General features: G+C 38.6%; 1 protein-coding gene across 3 annotated transcripts; it reads left to right on the top strand.

Moving 5' to 3' along the window:
• The first annotated feature begins 1,506 nt into the window (after positions 1-1,506).
• Positions 1,507-26,065, top strand: si:dkey-70p6.1 (uncharacterized protein LOC570575 homolog). 3 transcript variants are annotated; one of them, XM_059502819.1, is made up of 7 exons: positions 1,507-1,887; positions 16,617-16,838; positions 20,222-20,279; positions 21,539-21,626; positions 21,885-22,459; positions 24,530-24,664; positions 24,993-26,065. In XM_059502819.1, the coding sequence occupies exons 2-7, from the start codon at positions 16,705-16,707 to the stop codon at positions 25,545-25,547; spliced, it is 1,545 nt and encodes a 514-aa protein (XP_059358802.1). In that variant the 5' UTR covers positions 1,507-1,887; positions 16,617-16,704; the 3' UTR covers positions 25,548-26,065. The 3 variants fall into 3 exon arrangements, with proteins under 3 accessions (XP_059358802.1, XP_059358804.1, XP_059358803.1); XM_059502821.1 differs by having other exon boundaries at positions 21,539-21,572; XM_059502820.1 differs by lacking the exon at positions 1,507-1,887 and adding an exon at positions 16,457-16,521.
• The last annotated feature ends 271 nt before the right edge of the window (positions 26,066-26,336 follow it).

Genomic DNA, 26,336 nt, shown 5'->3' on the forward strand with positions numbered 1-26,336 from the left:
TCTTTAGAAATGTTGGCCCATATTGATAGCATAGCATCTTGCAGTTGATGGAGATTTGTGGGATGCACATCCAGGGCACGACGCTCCCGTTCCACCACATCCCAAAGATGCTCTATTGGATTGAGATCTGGTGACTGTGGGGGCCATTTTAGTACAGTGAACTCATTGTCATGTTCAAGAAACCAATTTGAAATGATTTGAGCTTTGTGACATGGTGCATTATCCTGCTGGAAATAGCCATCAGAGGATGGGTACATGATGGTGATAAAGGGATGGACATGGTCAGAAACAATGCTCAGGTAGGCCGTGGCATTTAAACGATGCCCAATTGGCACTAAGGGGCCTAAAGTGTGCCAACAAAACATCCCCCACACCATTACACCACCACCACCACCAGCCTGCACAGTGGTAACAAGGCATGATGGATCCATGTTCTCATTCTGTTTACACCAAATTCTGACTCTACCATCTGAATGTCTCAACAGAAATCGAGACTCATCATACCAGGCAACATTTTTCCAGTCTTCAACTGTCCAATTTTGGTGAGCTTGTGCAAATTGTAGCCTCTTTTTCCTATTTGTAGTGGAGATGAGTGGAGATGAGTGGTACCCGGTGGGGTCTTCTGCTGTTGTAGCCAATCCGCCTCAAGATTGTGCATGTTGTGGCTTCAAAAATGCTTTGCTGCATACCTCGGTTGTAACGAGTGGTTATTTCAGTCAAAGTTGCTCTTCTATAAGCTTGAATCAGTCGGCCCATTCTCCATTGACACCATAGAGAAAACTAAAATAAATAGCTTATATGATGCACTTTTAATTATGGTAATATGTTGATCATTAGATATCATTATACACTGATGGCAAAAAGTTTTGAATAATTCAGGTTTTTAAAGTGTTTTCTAATGCTCATTATTTAATAAAGAATACAGTATAAACAGTAATATTATTACCAAAAAAAAACTGTTTTCCATTTGAATACATTTTAATATTCAATTTATTCCTGTGATGGCACAGCTGGATAGTCAGCCATCACCAGTCTTCAGGGTCACTTGATCCTTTAAAATCATTAATAATCATGAATTTGGTGCTCAAAAATATTTATTTTTATTATCAATTCTGAAAACAGCTGTGCTTTTTCTTTGGAAGCTGTGATATGAATATTGCTGTGGTTTTTTTATTTTTTATACAGTATTTTGATTAGATAAATGCCCTGTGTATCCAAGAGAGACTTCATTTAATTGAGACTTGGTGAGACGTTCAAAAACAACAAATCTTAATCATGCCAAACCTTTGGCCAACATGGTATATATATATATATATATATATATATATATATATATATATATATATATATATATATATATATATATATATATATATTATCAAAGTAGGGTGTATTATCGTACTAGTACTTTCTGTACTGTTCACCCACTGGCTGTCATTCTAAAACTGTCCGCGCAGTGGCGCAAAACGCGAGCTCCAGATGCCAATGGAGTGGGTACCGCGCTGTCATATGGTACTGTCGCCGATGTTCGAGACAGGATTGAGGCTTGAGGAGGCTCAGAGGCTCAGCGGAGGCAGTCGTGTCTCGTGACGTGGTCTTGATATCACAACGAGCCTAGACTTGGAATAACCCAGCTGTGCGTTTCCACCTTTCGCTTTGTGAGCGACGCGGCATGCACAGGAACAATGGGGATGGTCAGAGGTTGCGCTGAGGACGCCAGATACCATACCGCACACATGTCCTCCCTAACATATGAAACTAGGCTCAACGCAGGTTATTGATTATGCTTACGGGGTCTGAACAGAAGCCAGACGTTTCAGCAGCAGCAGAGAGAGTGCAGCGAGGTGGACACTGCGCGGCGACGCGCCCCCTGAATCCCTAAACTGAGTGAGTATCTTCAGCAGCATCTGTATACGCGTCTCATTGGCATGCACTTCTGTCTACGTGCTGACCACACAACGGAATCCTGTATTAAACGCATAGCAGAATGTATAGCATGATCGTTTGCTGCTGGACGTTGGAGCATAACGCGTCCGGTAATATGAGATTAATGACTCGCATCATATAAATCAGACGACACGTGTGCATCAGCTTCAGTGTAGCCGCATTACCCTTTGTGATTCGACGCTTAATTAAACGATTTATAAGCAGGTTGTGGCACACTCTCTTACTCAGCGGAAACCAGAACTCCTCGATATCAAATTTAATACCGTGAATTATGGAATCAATTAAGAGAACAGTGACACTGCCGCTCGTTTATTTGTTTCCCCTCAATTAAAAGGGATTTCGATTGAAACCTTGCCGTCTGCTGTGGGAGCTGGCCTCGAAGACGCGCCTGCACTGCTCGTGAATTTCCAGTTTAATCTTGCGAGATTATTTCCAGAGTGCAGCGGGGATTGGCGGGACAATACCCACGGGAGCAACGAATTACTCGTGTTAAATAAGAGGTCGACCGCTGCGGGCCATAACATATCATGCATCCGCGCTACACATCAAATATGCGAGCCGGGAAAACAATGGTGTTTATGCTGGCATAATTGACAAATACAATAGCCTATCATTTCAGTTCTAACAATTCACGTTTTAAAATTCATACCGGCCAGGCCGGGTCAAAATTTATTCTGCTAACCTGTTGTATGTCTCATAATGTCTGATTAAACTGCCGCAGTAAAAGCAGATTGAGCTCCTGTCTGCAAAAAAAGGCGCAGTACTTCAATGATGATGTATAATTTGGGCACGAGACGAGTCAATAAACGCACTGAACATGTTAGGGCGGCACACGTAGAGATATATTGTCGTTCTTGTCAGATAAAATGTAAAAGTCTAAACAGAGCACTAATGACTTTGAATCATTTAATATTGTCTGTACTTCTTTCGTAAATGTTCTAAGTGAATGAACTGTTAGTTTAGCTACCCTTATACCATACACTGATTAATTTTGTTAAAGGTGACCTTACACACACAGTTTCACCCAATCTCATGTTAATCTTAAGTATCTATAAAGCAGTATTGCATCCTTCATATCTCCAAAAAGTCTTTAGTTTGATCATATTTATAAAAGAAAGATTCCGATTCTCACCGAAAACAGCCGGCGCTTCTGGAGGCGCGCCGTGGGCGGAGCTAAAGAGTGACGAGCACTTGAGCGCTGATTACCAACAAAACAGAGACATTTGATGCAGTTTCACTTACTGTCTGCAGTTCCGAATCATGACCGGGATCTTTTATAGCTAGGACCGCTGCAACTATAATTATCAAACAATGTGCAAATCCAGTCTCGAACTCTGCCTTGTTTATAAAATGTTTATCAACAAACACACTTGCGAAACTCGAAAAACAAACTGAATCCACTGTTTACGTAATGCTGTGTTCTTTGGGAAGATGAACAAGGTTATATTTCCCTTACAAACAAAAACAAACTTCTTTGGAGACATTCTTCCCGAGCGAGTCGACATGTGTGCATGTGCATGTTCTTCCGGGAGAAATGCCCATATAAGGAATTCCACACTTCATTACGCAATGAGCAGCCACGGTTGAAAAAAACGTTCCGAAACTTGTAGTAAGAAACCCCGGAATTGTGTATGTGGCACAAAAATACTCTATGTCCAAATCTTTTTTTTCAAACTTTGGCCATGCTTAGCATGAGAATCCAACTGTTTAATAGTTTAAATAACTCTGAATGCATGAAACAGCATTAGACCACCCCTTTAACTTGATTTCTTAAGGCTGATTTATACTTCTGTGTCGAAACAACGCCGTAGCTACGTACATTGTAGGTTTTCTGTAGTACGTGCAGGCTATGACGTAGCCTGATGTGCACCTTTTCAAAAATGTCAGCACGTCAAATCTACACTGACCGCAAGGGCTGTGGTTGGTCTGGTAGTACCCCTCCCTCCATATGTATTTGAGTTTTGTCATATGTGTGTTTCGCACTTTAATACATTTTAACCTTCTTATTTAAAGTAAAACAAAGCAAAGAACAAGTGTCTTAACATTTATTATAAAACGTATGATTACATCACTTTGTTGTTCGTGACAAATAGTTGTTCTGTCATGGTATGTTACAAGTCCTTGTGGAGATTGAAAAGATGCCATCTTGTGCTCTTCCATTGTCATCTCTTTTTTTTGTCATTTTAAATAAATGATCTGTTCTTTGATATTTATTTGCCGCCATCACCGCTGACGCTTCTCCGACAAGCTGCTTCTTCGGCTTTTGCCATGGTCTGCGGGCTACACAAGCAACATGTCCATGGACACTGCAGACTAGTGGTTTTGCATGTGTTCTGCACATCGATGCGGACAACGACGCAGAAGTATAAATGAAAACCGACGCACAGCCTACAGTGTAGAGGCTACAGCGTATTTCCGATACAGAAGTACAAATGAGCCTTTAGTGCGTGACAGCTTTCCTGACTGACTACAATACTAGCCAATAGCATTCGAGTGCGGCTTGTGAAAAAGAGCATATCATTGTTCAAATTTACTGAATGAACACGCAACAATTTGCCGTTTTGAATCAGATCATCTCAGTTCTCAACTTTTTTGGTAAATGTGTTAATGTGAGTCATTATCATTCAGAAAAGGCGTATAATGATTCAAAACTCTTTCTGGGGTATCTAAGTAAATTTTTAGACACAAATTTTAATAAAGCATAGCCTAATAAGATTCCTTTCGGTCACAAATGTGATTTTTCCGTAACTTAATGTTTCATTGATTCAGTCATAACAGGCCCGGCTGTTATATTTCTGATATAATACTGATATATTTCAAATGTTTATTTTTTTTAATTTTGATGATTATAACTGATAACTAAGGAAAATCCCAAATTCAGTTTCTCAGAAAATTAGAATATTACTTAAGACCAATACAAAGAAAGGATTTTTAGAAATCTTGGCCAACTGAAAAGTATGCAACATAAAAAGTATGAGCATGTACAGCACTCAATACTTAGTTGGGGCTCCTTTTGCCTGAATTACTGCAGCAATGCGGCGTGGCATGGAGTCGATCAGTCTGTGGCACTGCTCAGGTGTTATGAGAGCCCAGGTTGCTCTGATAGTGGCCTTCAGCTCCTCTGCATTCTTGGGTCTGGCATATTGCATCTTCCTCTTCACAACACCCCATAGATTTTCTATTGGGTTAAGGTCAAAGGTGCAAAGGTGCGTTTGCTGGCCAATTAAGAACAGGGATACCATGGTCCTTAAACCAGGTTCTGGTAGCTTTGGCACTGTGTGCAGGTGCCAAGTCCTGTTGGAAAATAAAATCTGCATCTCCATAAAGTTGGTCAGCAGCAGGAAGCATTAAGCCTGAAACCCATTTCTTGCATAAGTCTGTTGGGTAGTGGTTCTTGAAGCATTGACTCCAGCTGCAGTTCACTCTTTGTGAATCTCCCCCACATTTTTGAATGGGTTTTGTTTTACAATCCTCTCCAGGGTGCAGTTATCCCTATTGCTTGTACACTTTTTTTCTACTACATCTTTTCCTTCCCTTCGCATCTCTATTAATGTGCTTGGACACAGCTCTGTGAACAGACAGCCTCTTTTGCAATGAGCTTTTGTGTCTTGCCTTCCTTGTGCAAGGTGTCATTGGTCGTCTTTTGGACAACTGTCAAGTCAGCAGTCTTACCCATGATTGTGTAGCCTACAGAACTAAGCTGAGAGACAATTTAAAGGCCTTTGCAGGTGTTTTGAATTAATTAGCTGATTAGAGTGTGGCACCAGGTGTCTTCAATATTGAACCTTTTCACAATATTCTAATTATCTGAGATACTGAATTTGGGATTTTCCTTAGTTGTCAGTTATAATCATCAAAATTAAAAGAAATAAACATTTGAAATATATCAGTCTGTGTGTAATGAATGGATATAATATACAAGTTTCACTTTTTGAATGGAATTAGTGAAATAAATCAACTTTTTGATGATATTCTAATTATATGACCAGCACCTGTATATATATTAGTGGTGTCTGTTTATAATTACTAAAACGCTGTCAGTAACCTTCAGTTCATAGCATTCTCAGAAAGATAGCATGTTGCATCAACAATTCGTGATAATGAGATGATTCGTGCTGAACACAATAACTCAACAAAAACTCCAAGGATCTGAGCAGTGAGTGGATTCTAACTTAAACGCCTCTGATTCAAGAAATCAACAGAAATGTCGGTGATTGGCTACATTGCTCAACACAGCAAAAACACTTTGAAATAGAGATCGGTCTCCAGAGTGCAGACCATAATGCACTGTATAGTTTGTCAAATCTGCAATAAAATGCCATTATTACAGCTTTAACTGAGGGTGCTATTGATTTCGTTTGAGGGTGCTATAGCAGAAATCCCTGTAGAACAAGGCCTGACTCATAACACAAACCCCTGGTTGACACCTACTGGCTACAAATCTGAATGAATCTTTTTTTGAATGGATTAAGAAAAATCCAGTGATTTAGTGTTGGTGATTTAATTTATTCACTGGAATGAATTAAATCACCATTTATTGTGTACAGGGAAGGCTTGTCAATGTACCTGTCATACAAGAAAGATGAAGGTTCTGAGTGTGTCAAGTGTGTGAGTTTGTGAGAGTGGCTGCAGAGAATCAGACCATCAGGGCCAAACTGCTCAGTAATATGAGCTTCCTGTTGATTGGTGGAGACTGGAACAGATATGATGTCCCCAACCATGAGCATCAGAGAATGCAAGCAGAATGTTCTGTACTGTCCACTCAATGTAAGAGAAATCCCACATTGGCTCACATGTGATTCAGTGTAATGTTTGGAGTCCGGAGGGGTAAAGAGCTATTTTATATATACATTTATTTATTTTTTTGTCCGAAAAGGCAAGAAGGCTGCACTGGTTTGAATCCCTGTTATAACAGGTTTTAATATATATAAGTTCATCTTTAAAATTGACAACTGTCAAATTTAATCTTTTAGAAAAGCATTATGTTCAGTTCTTCTGTTCTGGAAACCTCTTACATGAATCACACAAATTGTCAAATCTGAAATGTGGTTCTGCTGTACTCAATTTCCTGAACCTCTTGTTTATCCTGGGGTGGCCTACAAAGTGAACAGAGCCTTTAGATTTTGAGAGAAGCGTCAGAGATTTGCTGTAGGTCTGTGACGGTGTGATAAGGCCCTGCAGGCAGACATCCATTAAACGTGAGGCTCTGCCTGATGATACTGTGAACTGTAGAGGAGTTCCTTCTCTCAGCTTTATCGTGGAGCAGATGAGTGGTCATAGCTTCTCACAGGAGGAAACATACAGCCTATATCTGGCCTTGAACATATGTGTGTGTGCATATGCATGTCTGTGTCTGCAGGGCTTTTACACCTGCAATATCTGCCAGAAGAGCATTTGAAACCAAATCCTAATAATTTTCCCCCATTAAATCACCTATAGTTACAGATTGTGAGGGTGAATGTTTGCTGTTTTGGGGTGGTGTTGGCGCAGTGGATAAGACACATGCCTTTGGTGTGAGAGGCCCGGGTTCGAATCCACTGTGAGACACCAATGTGTCCCTGAGCAAGACACTTAACCCCTAGTTGCTCCAGAGGCGTACGACCTCTGACATATATAGCAATTCTAAGTCGCTTTGGATAAAAGCGTCAGCTAAATGAATAACTGTAACTGTAACTGTAATTTGGCTGTTATGTAATAACTAATTATGTAATTTGGCTGTAACTGTAATTTGAGAGTTATGTCCTGTGGAAGAGACCCTTTCTGATCAAACCAGTATGATTCAGCTACTAACAAAACTACATTTCAACAGTCTCTTAGCAAGAGGTCAAGAGGTCCTTGTCTCCTCCAAACAAAGGTCGTGAGGCCAGGAATCTCTGGTGACCTTAAAATGTGGTATTTTGAGTCATTGTGTTTAGTTTCTCTTACAGTTCAGACGCTGTTCATGAATTTGTTTTATTTCTAATTAATTGAACAGGTTTTTAAAATCACATAAGAAAAAAAAAATCACAAATACTATTAGTAGGCTATATAAATAATAACATTATAAAAACAATGCTTAAGAAAATAATAATGGCACTTTCTACAAATAATATAATTTGGTGAACCATTACATTTAAAGCATGGATGAAGAGTTTTTTTTTTCTTTTTCTTTTTTAAAATTTAGTTAAATATGATGTTGGTTTAAAAGATTAGTTCACTGTCAATAATTTACTCACCCTTATGTCATCCAAGATGTTCTTGTCTTTCTTTTTTAAGTCAAAAACAATTTAAGGTTTCTGAACTAACCGCGTGTGACTTTTCCAACGTGATTACATAATGCATGAAGACACACATGCGCATGGTTTTAAATTAATACTAGAAAAGTATATAAATGTGCATTTTATTTTAGAAAATGAAATTGTTTTGCTAGATAAGACCCTTATTCCTCAGTTGGGACCATGTAGAGCCCTTTGAAGCTGCATTAAAAATGCAGTTTGGACCTTCAACCCATTGGCCAAAATTGAAGTCCACTATATGGAGAAAAATCCTGGAATGTTTTCTTTAAAAATCTTAATTTCTTTTCGACTGAAGGAAGAAAGATGTATGTTGCTAATGTGTTGCTAATGTATTATGAGTTTGTTTTTTTGTGTATTTTTTTTTCAATTGCTATATGGTTAAAAGGGTGTACTGGGTGGTTGTTAGGGCATCTTTAGATGGTTGCTAGGAGGTTGCTTACTGCTTCAGGTCAAAACAGCTGACCCTTAAGTGAACCATTATATATGGCTCCCTCATTAGGATATTTTTCTTCATTTTTATTCTTACTAACCAAAAGTAAGTATTATTTCTCTTCAACTTGGTAGGAGACAAACCAAAATACAGTGATCCCTAGAGCCACAGTGCAGAACAGATATCAAAACATGTAACAGACAAATACAAGACAGGCAGTCCAGTGGACACTGAAGCTGTAAATATGAACACACACTGCAGCTGTTCTCTGAAGTGAGTTCTTGTAGCATTAGCTGTTAGTGCTGTAGGATGAAATAGTAGCAGTACAGCTGTAACTAATAGTATCAACAGTCAATTATTTTTACTTCTTTAACAAGTTATAATCTTAGAAAAAAGCAGCAATGTAAAGTTAGCCCTGAGGAGTTTGGCTTTAAGGATTTGTTTGTTTTAAACTCAAAAAAAGATGACAGAGGACACCGTTTTACTGCTTGCTTGCGAATAAATCATTTACAGTACATCCCTCATGCTAACATGCTGCTCAGAAGAGACTTCGGGGCTGTTCACGCATACAGAGATTTACACCAACAAAGCAGCAGGAAGTCATCCATTTTCAAAGAGAGTTGTTGATTTCTGATGACACGAACGTCAGTGACAGAAGTTGAGTGGAGTGCGATGCAGTCACAACTACCATTGAAAGAGCTGATAGTAATTTTCCCACTACAGTTACGGATACAGCATATGAACGGCTATTAGAAAATTGTTTTTGTTAAATTATATTCATTTGTTGTTATAATTTTTGCAATGTAGCCTACATCTCATCTTATACCCATTCCCCCATTCCTGCTGATGTAGAATGGACAGAAAGAGAAGGAAAAGAGTGAAAAGGGGAAAAACAAGAGGGGGAGGAGGCGAGAGAGTCATGTCTCGGGGGTTTGGGGGGACGTGCCAGTTTTTCTCTGACTGAAATCTAGGGCTTCAGAGTAATTAAAACATGCCATTCCCCAATCTCTCTCTGTTACTCTTTCTTCTTCCCTGTTCCTGAGCTCCTTACAAACTGACACGCTCTTTATTTCTCTGGGGAAGTAATTGACTGGAAAAAAGAAGCTGGTATCTGACATGGAGATGGAGAACCTGCCATAGTTTTTATTAAATTATTATTTTTATTTTTATTAAAAATAAAGATACATTTCACACACATGCAACCCATAAAATAAATGAAATACCGATAATAACATTAATCATGTGATTTTGACCTGAAGTGACTGGAGTCTGGACATGCTTTGGCTTTGTGGAGGACTCAAGAGACCTGTAAGCTTTTGTTGTTTGATATTGCATTTCTGCAATTTCATTCAACAACCACTAGGGAGCAGTAGTTTAATCACTGGATTTGTAGAACTGTATTAAAGGTACAGTTTACCGAAAATAATTTTGTCATCATTTACTCACTCTCATGTCATTCCGAACCTGTATATGTTTCTTTTTTATGTTAAACACAAAATAAAATATTTGGAAGAATCAAACAGTTGTAGGGAAATAAATACTATAAAAGTTTGATTACCAGCATTCCTAAAAATATCTTCTCTAATGTTCAACATAAGAAAAAAAATAAATACGTGTACAGGTTTGGAACAACATGAGGGTGAGTAAATTATGACAACATTTTCATTTTTAGGTGAACTATCCCTTTAAATATGTTGGATGTGCCCCTGCTGATATATATCATAACTAAACTAGTCTCAATAAGGATATTTCCTCAACATAAATACTGTTATAGTATTTTTATTATTTATTGATGAGTATATTTAAATTTACTAGTAGGCCTAATTTCTGAGTGAAAGATATCAAATAGTTTTTGATGTTTTATTTTTATTCATTTAGACAAAATAATATACAATTGCTGTCTGCTAAGTTCAGAAGTTCAGACTTTAATCAATAAACCCTGCTCATTTTATATCAGCATTTCATCCCCTGCATTCTGTGGCTTCACGGCTTCCTCTGTCAACCTCTCAGTTGGTCTCAGACAAAACTCTGCAAGCTGGTTTTGGATACCAGACAAAACTGATATCTTCTGATGGGATCTTGTACAAAGTCTGGTTCTAATTTCCAGGCGTTGAGACACAATCCAACATCGTACCATGAAAATGATTATGTATGCCTACTATAATTAATACATATTTATGATTTGAAAGTTACACAGGTCAGTACCAGCCAGAATTTTAATATTGCTGCATCTCTAATTATATATATAATCTGGAATCATTATAACCTTTTAACAGCATGTTACACATTTTTACTGGCTAAATTAAATTATACTTTAGTCATGAAGTAATTTCTTGTACTAATAGACCAAGACTTCTGTTAGTAGCATTCAAGTCTAGAGGGGTTGTTTCATTTGTGTTTCATTTTAAAAATGTGTGGTGGACTGAAAGTCTCCAATTAAGAGTGAACAGGATGTTTTCGTTTTGCTTGGTCACATTATTTAAATCTGAAATGGTAATAATTTTAAGGGAATTGTCTTGGGTATCCTAAAAAATAGCGCAGCATTAGCTGATTTGACCAATTAAATAGGATTCTGTCTTGCTCTAATGAGTTGGTTTTCAGAAAGGCAAATTAATCGGTCTGAGAATAAAGACAGGGACTCAGTATCAGAGACAGGCTCTGCTTCTTCCCAAACAGTATCTGTGTAATTACACAGGAAACAATCTCCTTACTGTTTAGTTAGCCCAGCAAAGACAAGATGTAGATTTAGCCACAAACTCCTCACACTTGCCAAGTTCGACTTGGTCCAGAAAGTGTGATGGGAGTTTAACTGTGCTATTTTTGAGAGATAGTTGGATTTGAACTTTGACAGAACACATATGTGTGTGCATATATATGTTTCTGTGATGACTTAAAGAGCCTGAGTCTCATAAACAACATTAGGTCTGGTCCACATTGCAGCTTATTCTGGCCAAGAACCGCCCACTTAAGACAGGAGCAGACCAACATGTATTGATTAAACCATAGTAATAGTGCCATCTTAGGTGCAGACTAGAAAACAAAAACTATTTTATAATTTATGGCCGTTATTAATGGAAAGACTCAATGTAGTAAGCCATAAATCACACTGAAATTCAGCTCATGTTCTGTAGGTGCAGAATATGGCAATATGTCAGAAAGTTTAGCATCTATAATACCTTTGATTGGGTTTATGTAACAGTCTAGTTTAGTCACATATTCACATGTGCTAAACAGTACCTGTTGACAGTGACTGGGACTATTTTATTCACCCAGCTCATGCTTGCCTAGGTCTCTGAATGAAAAACATCATTAAAGGGAATGACTTAACAAATCAATAGGAGTAACATGTGATTCGGCCATTCAGTGGGGTGAAACAGTCACATCAAGCTCCATCTGGCCTCAGACTAATGATGTGCTCATGACAGAACAATCCCTGATGGAGTGCTTGGTTTCAGCATTGTCCTGGCCCATTTCTTTCCCCTAAGCACACAGGACAACAAACAAGTTTGCAATAGGAAGGATTGTTTAGCTTTTGTGTAAATAGTTGTCATTTAGCAAATTCTTTATATCTGAATCATGACAAAACTCTTCAATAAAAAACAAAAAATTTGTCCTAGCTACAAACATGGTGTGACAGGATATTTTGATGAGTGTTTGGTGTCTATTTTTGCTGCATCAAGCTGGCAAGCCCTTCCCACTGTGACATCTCATTGGTCCAAATTCTTCCTGCTCATACAGAGATCTTTAGCGCCAGTACACTTTTAAGCGGCGTTGGTTGGTACTGTAGAAGTATTTTTTTTTTCATTCATTTCTACCATAGGGATTTAAGTCTTTGTAATAGCATATAAGCCATGAACCAGGGTAAATTACAACAATACAAACTTTTATTTAAACTTTTATTTTCAAAAAAACTGGACACAAAAGTATAAAACACTAAAGGTTTAGTGAAGAAAAGAACTACCAATCCCATGAAGCATTGCGCATAACAGTTAAATAAAAAATGAACATTTGTGAAATATAAAACTATTCATTTAAATGTAATTTTATCTATAGAAACAGTACATTTTAAGTTTATTACAAAATATGCAAAAAATATATAAATATTAAAGTATTCTGAGGACGTAGGGATTTTGTCGTTTTGCTGGCTGCAACTCTCTGATTGATTGGTGGAATCGTTTTGCACTGAATCATGGGTAATGTAATTTTTCCACCACAAATTCCACTGTAAAACACAATTATTTTCAAAAAAAGTGCAAATTATGCAAACAGATGGCTTCAACAAAAGCATATGCCAACAACCTCAGAGCTCACAACAGGTCTGTTAAAGGATTATACATTATCGTTAATAAAATAATTATCCTATGGAGAGAATTAGGCTCACTGTCACACTTTACTGCACATCAGTTATGTTCTGATTGATTGTGATTGTCTCACAATGCACAGCAGTTTCATGTTCAATGCAGACAGACAGTGAAAATTGGTTGCATCAGACCTAGTTAGGACACATTGGTCTGTGGCTGAAGGGCATTATGGAGATGATGATTTTTGTAACTCTGCAGTTCATCAGGTACTTTCACATGTGATTGGGCAACTAGAAACCAAGAAAGCTTAATTCATAAGCCATTAGGCTGCCACCAGCAAATTCTGTCATACCACTGCAACCTGAATAAGCAGCTCATGAGGAAAATTTAGATTCACCTCCAATTAAAATCACAGTGGGATGTATTATGGTCATCAGCATTTCAATATCCATGTCTGTTTATTTTGAGTAATTCAAATTGTGTTAAAAACAAGGCAATCTAGAGAAAGAAGTTTAAGAAGCTTACAGTTGTTTTGCATTTAATTTGTCTGTAGGCATTAAAGTTATGAGAAGAATGTCATTGTCAATAATGAGATTTGAAATATGCCATGGGCACTTGGGGACAAATTTTGAGTAAAACATCTCTTATACTATGATTGACTATTAGCAATGGATATATTCGTTGAAAAACTGCATTAAGTCAGAATACCTATTGTTAGATGTTTTAAATGCCAAACCATGACCCTTTGAACCAACCAACTAATCAGTTAAAGCACAGTCACATTAGCAAAGTTTCAGCAAAATTGCTGACAAAATAAGATCCATTATTGTCAGTAGTGCAGTGATGTATGAAGCACAGCTCTTAAAGAAGTCACATTCAAACCAAGCAGATTTCTGCTGGTCAACAGCCCAGTGTAGCAAATCTTCCAAATCTGCATTGGGAAATCTTTGTCCTCACAAGAAATTGCAGACTATGTGGATTCTTACTTACATGAAATCAGGGAAGGCACCATATTTAATTGAAAACGGATGAAAACAAGGCTGTGAGGGATAGGCTTTCAGACTTTCTTGCACTGTGTCTTAGATCATGTAAAAATAATTGTCAATACTGTTTTATGGAGGTCTTTTCTGAAAGCTTTTTTGGACAGATGCTTCATCAGCTAAACAATTGGCAACAGTATAATCCACTGAACACACTGTACTTTTATCCCTCGTTTTCATTCCTGTCAAAAATTCAATATGGCACTACACTGACTAAAGCCTGTTGAAAAGACTGAATTAATTCGCAGACCGGTAAATGTAAATTCAAAAGGAACCACATGAAGGACTCAAGCTGTTCAGAAACCAAGCTGCAAACACCTAAAACTGTGTCCCTGCTCACCCACTGAGGAGATCCTGTTTAAACAGATCATTAAAACCATGATGCACCACAAGAGTTGGGATGGAAAGATGGAGAAAGTGAAGGTGAGATACAGCGATAGCTTCATTAACACTAAATACACAAAAATGTTGGGAGATATGGTGCTAGCCTATACCAACAACACTACATAAGGTTACTCTAGGCATATGTGCACATTTATGGAGGTTTTATTATCCCCCAGTGTATATTTATTTAATTTTGCTTTAAATAAATAAGCACACACACAGTTGTCCAAAACGATCATGTTTGTCTAGTTTGTTCTGGTCAGAGTGATTAAATTAGGATTTATTTGGCTCCAGTTGGGATCCTATTATAATATTCCAAAATATCTGGAATGTCTGGATACATGCCTTAGCCTAGCACAGCAGTTTTCCTTATTGAGCTGGCAGCATTTGACAAACACAGTCTCTGTTTTCTGTGTATAAACAGGGAGTCAGTGGATGATGGATCCACTCATTAATCTTCAGGCATGTTCTTTCATTGATGCATACTCAAGAGACCCGTGTACAGTTTAAAAGGGGTCACCGGGAATTCAAGTGCAACTCAGGGCAAGTATGCATGCGCACTACTCTTCTGACAACTGCATTGTAGTAAAAAGACCGTTTTTCAGACTGACAAAGAGCAAGACACAATAGAAGAGATTTTTACCCCCTAGCATTGTCCTAGTATTTCAACACTTGCTGTTGTTTGCTTGTGCTTGTGAGGTATTTTTAGCTCTTATCATGACTCACTTCCCTTTGATAGTTCTAAACCAAGAGCCCAAACAATTAAAACAGGGCTAATTCCTTATCTGACAAAATCCACATACTTCATCTCATGCATGATGCCTGCAAGGTGTAAGACAGAAAAAGCCATAGAATTCCTTGTACCGCCACTAGCTGTACAAGTCTTCACGTTGAAAAATAAAGGCTGGATTGTGTGTGCAGACAAAAGGTGACTGAACAATTCAGTACTTGTTCTCCATTCAAAAGCATTGGCCCATTCAGAAGATTTCTGATGTAATGGAGAACATTGGACAATTGGAGAAGTGTACGCAATAATGTAATCAAGTGTATAGACTGTACTACATTTGCTTCACATGGGTTCAATTCAATGCAGCTGTTTTCCTGCACAGTCATCTGCGACGTCCCTTATAGAAACAAGAAGAGCATATGTATGTGTATGTGTATGTGTGTGTAAAACTTAAATTTCTAAATGATTTATTCTAATCTATTCAGTATTAAAGGTACAGTACATAGTGTGCATGTGTGTGTGTATATATATATATATATATATATATATATAATGTTTGTATATGTAATGCGTAAAACATTGATAGCATTTCAGATTGTAATGCATAATACTTTATTGCAATATATCAAATGTGTGATCATGTTCATTTCTCTGCTACTTCAAACTTGGCGCATTAAGATGCACAGTAGGAGGTTGGACATTGTTGCCATTAGTTTCTACATGTTCATCATGGATTGCCAGGGGCCTCCAAAGCCTCAAGCTGTGTGTCCTGACTCTGTCAGAAGAAGTTTAACAATCAGGCACAAGCTGACCACATTGGCCCCTGGGACCCATGGTGCATTTAGCAGTAGCTGAACACTTTGACCCCTGGGCCCCACAACACTTTCAGTGTGAGCTTACTATAATGGGACCTTGCTATTATTTTAGTCATCTAATGTTATTCTACTTAATCAAGTGTTCTTAAAAACAATGTCATTTAACAGTTGGCAATGAGTGAACTGTCATACACAATAGAAAGCAAAATATAGTGTTTTTTCCTAGCAGTGCAACTGTTTAGAAAGGGGCTTTAAAGTGTAGTGTGAAAGCTCAGCCTTTCAACTGCATTTACTGTCACTTTGTTCGCAGCGACAGACAGGTGAGGTACCTGATGCTCATGAATCTTTGCATGAAAAGTGAAAAATGCCCCCCAGTCGGAGACAAATGATTCCACACAAACGCTGAGTGACAGTCAGTGGGCAGAAAATTACACACTGTGGGAGAGAAGAGAGAGAGACCTGCAGGAGACACACATAAGGAGAAAGACAAACTAAAAGTACAAGAGTGGGACAGAGAGAGAACAAGAGAAAGTGTAGGGGAGACTCACTCACTCTCTGTCATTCATTCACACTTTAGAGAATGGCTGCAGGGAGGAATGAAAGTATGATTCGCTTTTGTTATCCATCTGATTGGTGAAAAAGACTCATTTAACAAAGCAAAGGAACTAATTCTAGCACTCTCACTTTTCTCTTTCAGATCTTGTGGACGGTGTTTGAGAGTGTGCATGCATATGTGTTTGCGTGTGTGACGGCGAGCGTGAAAGTGTGTGTGTTAGCACTTCCACATGGCCTCCATGCAGGACGGGGTGAACTTCTCTGCTCATCCCTACGGCAAAGTACTGCTGCTGGGGGCCATCGCCGCCGCCTCAGCCTTCGTTGTCACCATCCTCATCGTCGTTCTATGTGTGGGCTGCCAGAGGTGAGTTGCAAACACAACCACATATGCTCATTTATACTGCTTGCCCTCTTTGGTTGGTTGGAGTTTCTTTGGTGGTTAATTTATTTAGATTAATATTCTTCTTGTTTAAACCCCAAACCTAAAATGCATAACTCATCCTGCTTTTGTGTTGCAGACATAAAAACCTTAAATCATGCAGCTCATTGATGAGAGGCTTATTTTTCCTGGTGTACAAAAAATACAAAACAAGTCAAATTGGCGAAAGACTTCCATAGACTTACCCTGAAGGATTAACCCCAATATTAATAGAAATCATCTAGAAATGCTTTAGCATACCCCCCCCCCCCCCCCCACCAACAACACCACAGAAATCAACAATATAGCAACACTCCGTTAAACTCATAAATATAATATTGATAATTTTGCTGTTTCATACACTACCGTTCAGAAGTTTATGGTCTGTTTTTTTTTGTTTGTTTTTTTAATGTTTCTGAAAGAAGTCTCTTATGTTCACTGTAAAGTACAGTAAATTATATTGTTTAGTATTATTACATTTATTATTTTTATGTATTTTAAAATGTAATTTATCATCTATATGGCAAAGATGAATTTTGACAAATCATTTCTTCAGTCTTCAGTAATGATCTTTCAGAAACCATTCTAATATGCTGATTTGGAGCTTAAGAATCAGTTCTTATTATCAATACAAAAAACTTTTTTGTTTTTTTTGTGGATACTGTGTTTTTCAGGATTCTTTGATGAATAGAAATTTAAAAAAACATAATTGATTTGAAAAACAAATGTAGTTTCTCTTACTGACCATAAACTTTTAAACAGTAGTGTACATACACAAATAACACTCAAATTGAGGATAATACCTAGGATAAAATAGGAAATATATTTTATCAATATTTTAAGCTAATATGCAGAAGTCTTTTTTTAGTAGGCATTCTCTCAGAACACTAACAACTGCACAAAAAAGTGCTAAACATTCAGAACACCATCGCAAACGCATAGGAACACCCTGAAAAACTCCCATAACACTCTGAGTTTTGCACAGGCAAACACCGAGTTTTTCTGTGCTAAAGCCATTTTTTTCTCCCAGCCGATTGCATTCAATAAATTATAACACTTGTAGATCTTAACTTCTGAGACAGGCTTTACTTTAGTACAGTATTTCTTAATGAAGAAAAAATGACTAGCATGTTCACACTGAGCTAGTATTCCCATACTTGTAGCAGTGTGCTTTGCACTGAAAATCTTCATATTGTTAACATCGCAGTAAATGCTGTGCTCCACTGTGTGAATGCTAATGTCTCATTTTGTCAAAGCACATGATGCATCTGGTAGTGGGAGGACAAAGAAAAGGTATTAGAGGAATGAGAGATGGAGGTGAAGAAAGACAAGAAGTGAGAAAGACAAGAACAAGGGTTGAAGGAAATACAGTACATGTAAGAAAGACATTGCAGGGAAAAAATTAATGATAAAATGAGAGAAGATGTTGGAGGTATTGTCAGTTTTCCTACAAGATATTAATACTAATAAAGATAACTTCTTAAGGTCAAACTCACTGGAAAAAAATATTTATAGCTTGCAAATGAATACTGAACACTACAGTCAAAGGTAAACTCAATAGTTCACTAATAAATTGATAAAGCTGATACACTTCACAAAACCAGTTGTCAGTAGGTGCGTTTCCATTACAGATTGCGAACTTGTGCGAGATTATATAAATGTTGATAAAAAAACTTGTGAAATTATGGCGTTTCCATTAACCGATGTTATGCAAATAAAAATTTTTTTTCCCTTGTGATAAGTCATAGTAACGTATATTGGTAGGTTTACATTTATTGCAGCCACTAGCCATTATCTTTAATAGAAAGGAGTCATAGGTGTCTATCTTTAGCAAAGCAGTGTGGAAAGCTGCTTCTGAAATGTGCCTCGGCCAGCTCCGCTGTAATGCACTGCAGACCTATGCTGCGTAAATAAGGGCTTATCCAAGCGTTAATGGCAAGGATAGCCCCTAAATTTGAGAGTGGCCACGTATGAGGTGTTTCTTGGAGGTTATAATACATTAAAGCACTGGTCTCAGACTCAATTACTGGAGAGCCACAGCTCTGCACAGTTTAGCTCCAACCCTAATCAAACACACCTGATCCAACTAATCAAGGTGTTCAGTATCAGAAACCTCCAAGCAGCTTTGATTTTGAGACCACTGATGGGGAAGATTATAAAATTGTGGCCTATTTGTCATGCAAAGCAATGAAATATAGTGTGTTAGTACTAAGGGCCACTTTTATGATGCTTTTGTATAATTTCTGAAGCTTGAAATCTCCCATTTATTGTAACTACATGGTAAATCAGAATTTTTATTTGGGTGAACTGTCCCTTTCAAGGCCAAATTCATGCTTATATGGTCAATCTTCCTCAATGACCTTCCACATCATTTATGATAATAATTAGATCTGAAATATTCAGCAAAGTATATTTACTAATTGGTTTAAGAAGCCATTCGTGTATACTATATATTTATTTATTTTTTTAATTGAGAAGGCTAGATGTTCTTGTGTGATATTATACTAATGTTTTTTATTCGGTTATGTCTTAAAAAACTAATATCAGTGATTCATGGGAATCTCAGAAACAGCTTTAGTACTTTACAAAATCTACTTTGTATCCATTTCACTCTGCTAGATGGCAGATTTCAGATACCTACACTGTTCCTGTAATCTTATCAAAAAAATGCAAGCAATCAGAAGGGAACGACTGATATGTTTTTTTCAAGAACAAACAGATGTCTGGTCAAATTTGGCTGAACATTCCAGGCAATGGGTCTGGATCAGTGCCCTGTGTATGTGTGAGAGAGGCAAGTTTAGATTCTTAAAACACTAAGAGACATGACTGTGTACTTGTCTTCTCATGAAGAAAATAATCCTCAGCATCCATTTATCTATTTTAGTGATGTTTGAATTGTATTATGTTGATTATTTGATTGATTTTCTTTGTGGCAACATTGTTGCGCCGCAGTTACTAAGGCCGGTTAATCATCCAGTGAAAGCCGTCTGTTGTTTCAAATGCCAATCTGGACTCATTTCGAGGACAGTGCATCTTGAAAGCACTTGCACAGTTACTTCTGATCAAATGACTTCACTGAAACAGTTTATAAAAAATCAGCTGCCTTGAATCCTTTGAGTAGCCTAATTGAATTGAAATGTGCATTTTCTTTCTGCACAAGATAAACAGTTGGAGCTACTAGAGTAAATTGAATCAGGGGCTCAAATGAGTCAGCGCATTCAGTCTTCATAAATCACTGAATAAACGGAGCATTTGAAGTTTGAACCTAATGTTTTAAAATGTTTGATTTGGAACAGCCTGGTTTAAATCTCGCTGAATGTGTCTTGCAGGAAGGGGAAGACGCACAATGGCCCTGGAGAGGAGAGGAAGCACAGGCTCATGGACATGGTGAGCATTTTTAAGTCTCTTCTCTTCTGCTGCCTTTTTTTCCATTTTCTCATCGGGTGTCATTCACTAATAATTGCACACAGCACAGCCATTTCTCAAACATATCTTCAGCCAATAAGTTATCTGTTAGTATGTACACACACTATATATAGCCTATTTCTGTTTACTTTGGGGTCAGTTGGTGTTTGCCTCTCAAAAATGCCTCTCATTCTCAACAAGACAACTTGTTTAGATTTTTTTAAATCCGCATTTTCAGCAGTCATTACTGCAGTCTTCAGTGCCACATGATTCTTCAAAAATCATTTAACATGCTGATTTGGTGCACTGGAAAATTTCTTATTCTAAATGTTCAAAACAGACGTTCCACATATGTTAGATTTTTCAGGATTCTTTGAATAGGATGGAAAGTACAACATTTATTTTAAATAGAACTCTTCTGTAACATTCTAAATTTCTTTACTGTGTCACTTTTGAGCAATTTAGCATGTCCTTGGTGACTAAAAGTATTCATTTCTTAAAAAAACAAAATCGTACTGAACCCAAACTTTTGTATTTATATAAGCAGAGAAAAAGGATAACCTAAAGTAATCTTCAGAGAGAAATCTTATTGATAAATCATGATTTCTGCATGAAAACATTCACACATAGGTCTTTATGCACAATTACGTGTGTACACATTGCTAGTGAGTGAAACCCATTCTTATTCTTCTAAATCATTTCCCTCTTTTTCTCTGTATTTTTCTAAGGAACCCAGGTGTGGGCTCAGTTCCATGCCAGTTCAAGCAGTTCATGGTTTTGTTTCAGGATTTAAATTCTTCCCTCACACTAGTTTTTAAGTAACAAATTGAAGGCTCTTCCTGAATTTAATTAATCTTCTTAATCGGCTCAGTGGAAATAGATCTGACCTAAACTTTGAATGGATCTCTTAAGCTTTGAATCTAAAACAAAAGGATTTGGCCCATTTCACTATTTTAGCATCCCATGTTGTATGAAACTTTAACGTAGATGTTTTACCCTGATTTACCTTCTATATCAAGCAGTGATGGTGACCCAGCAGAGTATACAATAATAGAAATAACATACAACAGTAAGAAGTAATTATTTCAGACATGAATCTATTAATATTGCCATGTACTTGCTTGACCCAACAATATGCCCAATGTAGGCTGGATAGGAAAATTGAATTTTTAGTTGTTGTATTGTTTATGCTGTTTTATTTGAATAAATTTTAAGACGTTTATCTGTGCATCTGTTTTCAGAGTATACTGCGACAGTCCAAGCTGACCTCCATCAGTAAGTCAGACACCAAGCTTCATGAGATGAACAGACTCAACTGCAATGGCAAGAGTATGTACTGTACAATCACATTTCTTAAAGCTTAGTCTCTAGTTCCTCACATATACCTGCAGTTTGGAGGGAAGGTCTGAGCATGGTACCAGCTATGTTCCATAGGGGCTATTAGTAGATATCTATCTATATTTATAGTGATTGGCATGTGTCTGCTGCCCTTTGCCTCTGCAGTTTCGAGCAAATATTTTGTCTCTTTGAAAAAAAACAATGGTTTTGCTTCTCAGATTTTAGTTTATATCATGTTGTTCTCTGTAGAATCTTCTAAGAAGAACCGGCCTGCCAGCATGGATCTACTCCTACTTCCTAGCCGTCGCTCAAACTCTGACCTGCGTTCTCAGGGCCGCCAGCTGCCTCAGATCCCCCCTGGTGAAGATGGGGAACACACGTACGCCGAGGTGGGCCGCCGCTCTTCTCCCACACGTGGTTCTGAGGATACCCGCTATGGTGTTGGAGGTCGAGCTGGAGAGACGGACACACCCGCCCCACCGGCGGTCCCTGCTAATACCCCTGCTCCACCAGATCCTGATGGGGACTGCTTGGATAGTGGGATTCCAGAGCCAGAGACCCTCCCCCAAGTGGTAAACACGCCCCCTCAACCGCAGGAAACAGTGGAGTACGCCTGCATTAGAAAGGTCCGGAGAGTGGACAAAGCAGCACAGAAGAGGGACAATGGGACAGACACTGAGGAGGGGCTCGGACAACAACGACACAGCAGTGGGGACATTCGACATGCCCCGCCCACTCACCCAACCCAACCTCCAACACATCCACACAGTCAGAAGATACCTCGGAAAAACGCAGAAGCCTTCAATCTTCCATCTTTCCCTAAGGTATCTATCTATCTTTCTATGATTTTCCACTGCGTGATACAACTCAGTTTGGCTCAGCTTGCTTTTCCACTACAGTTTAGTATCGCTTTAGAGTGGGCGGGATTATTCACATGTCGTTATAGTTGCGCAACCTCTACTGCCACGGCTCCTGAAAAACTTTTTCATTCCGCATTGCACCATCAAGTTCTCACTGGACCCACTCCTCTGCTATCAACGAGAGGAAAGTCTGTACTTCCTCAACAGACCATGAAATTTGAAAATGACAATTTTTTGGTTGTTAAATAAAGTTGCGCTCATTCAAAATAGTTGCGTTCAATCCTTTGCTGGCTGTGCTAATTTAAATCTAGCAGTTCTGTTGTGTTTGTGTCACAAGTTCAGTGATGCAGGTAGTGACAATTCTCTCCAGGCCAATTCGTGATCAGCAGAGTTTACATGTCATGTTTTGGTAATGGTACTGTTCGCTTGTCAGCACCTATAGCCTCCTGGGCAGTGCACTGATATATAATGCCATTGCACTTCGAGCTACCCAAGTTCAAGTCCCGGCTCGTGGAGCTTTACAATTTGGATATAATTCTGTATCCTGTTTGGTGCCTCAATTCAAATTTAATTCAAATTCTGTAATTCCTAAACAGTAATTTAAAGTGTATTTTCAATTCAAATGGGACATGAATGGCGCACGTCTTTCCATACATTCAGCGTTTGTGTAATTCAGTATTTCATAGCACTGCAACAGCAGGGATTTAGCTGAGGCTACAAATGTAAAAAGCACTACTGCGGTGCTTGAGAACATTGCGGCTGATGGAAACTATTTGTTCTTTCATGACTACTAAAAGCCTCCGACTCACTGTAATTTGCAATTGTGCTTTTATATTGTGTCTTAAAATGGAACAAATTATAAATAGAAGCATGCTGGAAATGGCTTCCCTTATTTTTGTGTGCCTCAGCACTAGTGTGGACTTGCAACTAAAGCTCTGCAATTAAGTACATTGCAAGTGTACTTCATTATTTTCTCAGTGAGAACACGGTCCAAATCAATGATACTTGCGAGCGTTTAGTGGTCCGTCCACAGCATTCAGGGTGTTGCACACTCACGGGCACTTTACTATGAGGATGATGCAACCAACGGAAACACGGAGTAAAACCTCTCAAAAACCCAGACAGCGAGACCCAGAAAATGGGCCAGTCCTAATGGAAGAAAAAGTGAATTGCTATGGTGAACGAAAGAAGCTACAACAATATGCTAATCCCTGCCTTAAAAATGGCACTGTGACACACCCCACTGCCCACCTTCCGTTTCTCCTGTATAACAATGAGAAGAAAATGCACAGCAAGCATCAGCCTGTTCCCTTACGCCCGAGTACAGGAAACACATTAAGCTCAATATCACTAGATGCAGAAGATGGTTAGACATGAGGGCAGGCATTAAGAGGGTGGACAGTAGCCCGATTGTGCTACATAGTCTTATTTTCAGGGAAAAGAGTTTTTAACTGACTGTCAACTGTATGACTGTGAAATAATCTAATCTAAACTAAGCATTCTGTAAGTCTGTGTAATATTTTATCAAACTATCATCTAATGTTCTATTAATCCATAATCAAAGGTGAATTTATTCAATATAATAGAAGTAAATGATTGAATCGGTTGATTTGGTTTACAAAACCAGTCTGAATTCTTTCTTTACAAATCGAACTCATCCAGTTCTTCGATGTGACATTTATGAGTGACTTATACTTCAATTTGTTTCTCACACAAAGACATCAAGAAGACTGAATATTGTTGACTGAAAATTTTATGGTATTATCATGCTGCTTTTGTACTTTTGAAGCTTCCATTTCGAAAGCTCCTTTAGTCTTCCACAGAAGAAATGAACTCATACTGATTTTAAACAACATGAGGGTGAGTAAATGATGACAGAATTAATTTTATGGGTAAACCATTCGTTGGAGTGCCCTTGGAGTGCATTGTTGATGCTGTTCTACACAGCTCTATTCTCCTGTGTATATTGTTTAAGATGGACCCTTAAAAGGTAATATAATATTTATTCTAGTCGATTGTTTTTTAATATATCAGGAGGCAGTGTTTATGGGAAATGGAGAACAGTACATATGGAAACCTCCGGAAGAGGATGAGATCATCTTCCAGCACAAGCAGATGGGTATTCTGAACTCTCATGCAGGAGAGAATATGGCAACATCTGCAGCAGGGGTGAGTGTGCATTTAGTTTTCCACAGTCCTGAGACACATCCTCTATTTCTCATTCTATGCAGTCAAAATGTCTTCTAGGCATTATACATTCTTTTAAAACATCATCTGTGAATGATCCCAGAGTACTTCCTTACCCATAAACACTATTTCAGAGTTAACCAGAAGCAGCTGTAAACCCACAAATGTGTATTCTTAATAGGCCGGATTGTTTTTGTTGCATATCAGACAGCGGGAACTGGAAAAGCAAACTTTTGGAGTATAAGATGTATACACAGATTTTCCACTCATGAATATGTTTCCGATGGTTTATCTCTCTATTATCATGTAGATCACAGAGATGTATTCGAAAGTCTGCAAAACGGGCAAAAAGAAGCGAGGCATGCCTGGCTCGCCCACTGCCACAAGGGACATCAGCGGCTTTAGGACCTTAGCTCGAGGTGACCGCGGTGATCGTGATGGGGGTTTCAGTGTGGTAGTCAAACCCCAAACTTGGGCCCCGCAGGAGGGCAAAGGCACGAGAGCGCCACCTGGCTGTATGGAAGACCACTGCTACGAAGCCATCAGCACTGAGGAAACAGAACTGGCTTACGATACCATGGAGGGTGGGGGAGGCTGGAGGCGTGACAGGCCTCCACCCAATGCCAGTGCCACCTTGCGCCCCAAACGGAAGCGACCCCAGCAACCTTTGCAACAACCACCGCCACCCCCTCCACCCCCCCAGCAGACCCCTAGACTGCAGCATCTCCCAGCCAAAACAATGCTGATTCCCGGGGAGAGCCTGTACGAAAGCATCCCTGACTTGAAGCAGGGCTCGGCCACCTCCAGCACAACCACCATCTTTACTTTTAATGACGGTATGGAGATGTATGTCACTGGGCTGTAGGGGATGCTCTGGGGAAGGGAACTTTCCTCTCTTGGGTCTTGAATCTTGAATGGGGACACGTAAGCGTGTCGTAACCCAATGGGATACGCACATTGTGCCACTGCTATATATTTTAGTTGTGCATTAAATCAGTTTTGAAAGTCTAGTTAAAGGTCATTATTCTCGCAGCACAAAACGATAGAATGCTTACGTGAAAATCCAAAAGAAATGATTTCACCTAGTCACATGGCTCCATAGTGAAGAAGAAAAATAGTCACCAGCCACGACATATCACAACAGACACAACATATCACACCCGACAGTAGCATTCCTATAGAGGAAATTCTTGTTTTTTGTCATTACATGCTGTAGTTAAAGGGATACTCCACCCTAAAATGAAAATTTTGTCACTTCCCCCCCATGTCGTTCCAAACCCGTAAAAGCTCTGTTCGTCTTCGGAACACAATTGAAGATATTTAGGATGAAAACCTGTAGGCTTGAGGCTGTCCCATAGACTGCCAAGTAAATAACAGTGCCAAGGTCCATAAAAGGTATAAAAAGTCGTTGTCAGAATACTCCATCTGCCATCAGATGTGCAATCTGGGTAATATGAAGCGACAGGGAACACTTTTTTTGTAAGCGAAGAAAACTAAAATAATGACTTTATTCAATAATTCCTTTGTCAATGGTCTCTTCTGTGTCACTCCATATCACTGTGCTGCGTCTGCTCTTCTGTGCACCTCTGCACCAAAAGGATGTACTGTTTTATTTAAATTCGAAGCTAAATAAATAAAGTCATTATTTTTGTTT

This window comes from Carassius carassius, chromosome 21 (assembly GCF_963082965.1).
Source record: "Carassius carassius chromosome 21, fCarCar2.1, whole genome shotgun sequence".
Classification (NCBI taxonomy): domain Eukaryota; kingdom Metazoa; phylum Chordata; class Actinopteri; order Cypriniformes; family Cyprinidae; genus Carassius; species Carassius carassius.

Coding starts and splice junctions, on each gene's coding strand:
- si:dkey-70p6.1 (XM_059502819.1), top strand. CDS start 16,705: ATGGCCTCCATGCAGGACGGGGTGAACTTCTCTGCTCATCCCTACGGC. Junction 22,460..24,529: donor ATCTTCCATCTTTCCCTAAG/GTATCTATCTAT, acceptor TTAATATATCAG/GAGGCAGTGTTTATGGGAAA. Junction 24,665..24,992: donor TGGCAACATCTGCAGCAGGG/GTGAGTGTGCAT, acceptor ATTATCATGTAG/ATCACAGAGATGTATTCGAA.